This window comes from Tupaia chinensis, unplaced genomic scaffold (genome assembly GCF_000334495.1).
Source record: "Tupaia chinensis unplaced genomic scaffold, TupChi_1.0 Scaffold000341_1, whole genome shotgun sequence".
Lineage (NCBI taxonomy): Eukaryota > Metazoa > Chordata > Mammalia > Scandentia > Tupaiidae > Tupaia > Tupaia belangeri.
Window position 1 is genome coordinate 1,876,524 of NW_006159835.1, and position 3,110 is coordinate 1,879,633.

At 58.5% G+C, this 3,110-nt stretch overlaps 1 protein-coding gene across 1 annotated transcript in view; it reads right to left on the reverse strand.

Annotated features, from left to right (window-relative positions):
- The window catches only part of OTX1 (orthodenticle homeobox 1), a 4,848-nt gene extending 2,086 nt beyond the window's left edge, over positions 1–2,762 (reverse strand). Inside the window, exons 1-3 of the mRNA XM_006152232.2 lie at positions 2,482–2,762; positions 1,436–1,587; positions 9–182 (exon numbers count right to left, since the gene is read on the reverse strand). Coding sequence (XP_006152294.1) covers positions 9–182; positions 1,436–1,587; positions 2,482–2,578 — 423 coding nt within the window. The 5' untranslated portion in view covers positions 2,579–2,762. The remainder of the gene's footprint in view (positions 1–8; positions 183–1,435; positions 1,588–2,481) is intronic.
- Between the last annotated feature and the right edge of the window lie 348 nt (positions 2,763–3,110).

Genomic DNA, 3,110 nt, shown 5'->3' on the forward strand with positions numbered 1-3,110 from the left:
CTGGATGCTGAGCTGGAGGATGAGGCAGAGCTGGACACAGCCGGCGGCGTGAATTGGCCGCTGCTCTCCGAGCCCGAGCTCTCCCGCACTGGAGACGACTTCTTCTTGGCTGGGCGGCTCTTGCTTCCGCTCCCGCTCTGCTGCTGCTGTCGGCATTTGGCCCGCCGGTTCTTGAACCAGACCTGCAGCGGGCCGGGACCGGGGAGAGTGGGTCAAGGGGGCCAGTGGAGCTTTCTGCTCCCCCGCCCCCTAGACTCCCCACCCCGCCCGGGATCTCGCAGCCCTCGGCACCCAGGCCTCTGCCCCTCCCCCTCTCGAGCCCGGCCAGACCCAGCCTCCCCCACCTTAGTTCTCCGTTCCTCCACCCTCCCCCATCCTTCTGCTCAAAGCCCCTCCTCAGCTGGCTCCGGAGTAAGGACCGGCACCTCCCCACCCCTAGCACAACTCTGCCGAGGGCGGAACGTTTGCGTCTGTCCAGCCAGAAGTTCAGCCGTCTCTAAATTGCTGCTGTTGGCTGCTTCCCCAGTGCTCCATGTATGTTTGGAGGCTCTATTTTCTCTGAGCAGAGCGTTTCATTGAATCAGCTCTCAGAGGCCCGAGATGGGCAGGGCGCGGTTGGAGTGGGAGAAGGAGCAAGGCCCCAGGCTGAAAAGAGGCAGTACTCGAATACTCTGGGGACCCGGGAGGGAAGCCTGGCTGAGATTTCGTTGCGCTTTTTTGGCTCTAGGTGAGGGACCAAATGGAATGGTCAGTCAGAAAGTTCTCACTTCTCCTGGAGGGCCCCGGCACAGGCATTGCATTCCTCGACCTTTCTCAAGCCTAAAAGAAGGCGAGACAAAAGGCCCCTGGGGAGAGTTCTGGGTTAGAATCTGAACTGCTTTTTCTGGGTTCTTTCATGTCAAAACAAAATAGCAAAATCAGCAGCAAGATTTTGCACCAAGGGTCCTCTGCCGGTACAGAGTATGATTAGACCCGCGTCACCCGTGGAGCGCACCACCAGGCTGAGGAACAGGGTCGCCAAGCACCACTCCTCCACTTCCAGGGTTCCCAGGATGCAAGGCAAGAGTGGAGAGAGAATTCAGGCCTTGGAGGGAAATCACCGAGTACTAGGGCAGCTGAAGCAGCAGACCATAGTCGGGGCAGGGGCACTTTGCCTGTGAAAGGGGGGCGGGGGGCTTCACCTGTCTTCTCGAAGTCCTAAAAAGGACTTTACTAAAGCAGAAGGGCCCCGGGGACCAAGAGCGGGATCTGGGGCTCTAAGTCACTTCCTTTAACTTGGTCTCCTTTTCCTGGCCGCGGCCTAGGCCTAGCGCTAGGGGGAGTGCGAGAGGGGCTGCCCTATTTGCAGACCCGCCTCCACACTAGACCATCTTCCCCAGACTTTCCCTCTAGCCCTGGCGTCCCTACCCTGAAGTGGAGCCCAGGGAGCACGTACCTGGACTCTGGACTCCGGCAGGTTGATCTTGAGCGCCACCTCCTCGCGCATGAAGATGTCAGGGTAGCGAGTTTTGGCGAAGAGCGCCTCGAGCACGTCCAGCTGTGAGCGTGTGAAGGTGGTGCGCTCCCGCCGCTGCTTCCTGGGGGTGGCTGCGGAGACACGTGGGGGGGGGTGGAAAATGGGGGGGCGCCTCGGGTGAGCAGTGGCCAAGCAGACCAGCGCCAGAGGACTCGGACAGGCCCCTGACAGGCCCAGGGAAGGGCCGTTGCAAGAGAAAACCGGGCTCCAAGCGAAAGAAACTGCCCTCGGGCAGAGTCTGAAAGGTCACAAGCGGGAGAAAGGGCACCTGGGTGACTTAAGGTCTAGTGTCCCAGGACTCCTGGGCTGCCCCTCCCTGCCTCTCAGGTTAAAAAACAAAGAGAGAGAGAGAACGATCTCTTATAATATCTTTTTACACCCGTCCCACACATGCTCACTCTGCTAGGGGGGATGAGTTAAAAAGGGGGTGCACAAAAACGCTTTCTGAGGGAATGAGAGGGGATAAAGGAGAAGGAACTACAAAAGAAACCCAGGGGTCAGCTAAAGTCCTCTACTACATGCAAAGGTTGGTGCAGGTCACAGGTCCAGGGGACAATTTAGGGAAGAACCCCCCCCCCCTTCTTCAATCCAGCCCACCACTTCACATAAGGGAAGTTTGGCTGTTTATGTCAGGGCCTACCAAGTGTCCAGAGTCCTCATCCGATGTTGGGAGTTAAAGAACAGATTCAGAAAAAAACAACAGCCACCAGAGAAAACGAATCTGTGGGTAAACTGTGCTCCCCACGGACGGTGGGACCACGACTGGATACAGGTTGTCGGCAGGGCCGGCCTGGAAAATGCACTTTGCATGTTTTCAAAGCCCTAGCCACCTCACCGCCCTGCGACTCTGCCCCAGGCGCCTGCTGCCTGGGCCTGCTTGGTGACAAAGCCTGTGCTCAAATCCGGAGATCCGGAAGGCCAGGGGTCCCCAACATTTTCGAGGGGGTAGAAAGGGTGGTGCTCACCAGGATAGCCCACAGAGGGATGCAGGAGGTCCATGGCCGGCCCAGCCAGGCCCAGCCCATTCATGCCATATGGGGGTTGTTTGAGGTAAGACATCATGCTAACAGCTGGGTGGAGGCGCCCCGATGGATCCAGGGGGCCTGGGGCCTGGAGCGGTGCAGGGCTCCCGCCGCACAGTCCTTCAAGCTCTCCTGTGTCTGCGGGCCTGGCCTACGAAGACATGCGACACACAGAAACAGTCACTGGAGCCACCTCGGCCTCCAGGTCTTATCCGAGGTGAGGAGCTCTGGGAAGGAGGGCAGGCTATGTGACTGCGCAGGGCGGTCACCTCGATTCCACAAAGCCCAAGCCCAGAGAACACAGCTTCCCTGAAAGTAAACTTTTCTGGATCGCCAGTGCCTCATCGAGCTTGGAATGACCCAACGACATTCGACATTCGTTGGGGATTGGTAGGAGAGAAGGGAGGTTAAAAGCCGGGCCAGGCTGGGGAGGTCACAGCCTGAATCGCAGTGTTAGAGATCCCAAGTCTAGACAAAATGTTTAGTCTGGCAGAGGCCGGCTTCAAGTTGCAAATCAAATGTTCACCTGGCACCTGGACTGCAGGCCGCCCAGAGCACGAGAGGTTGTTTCG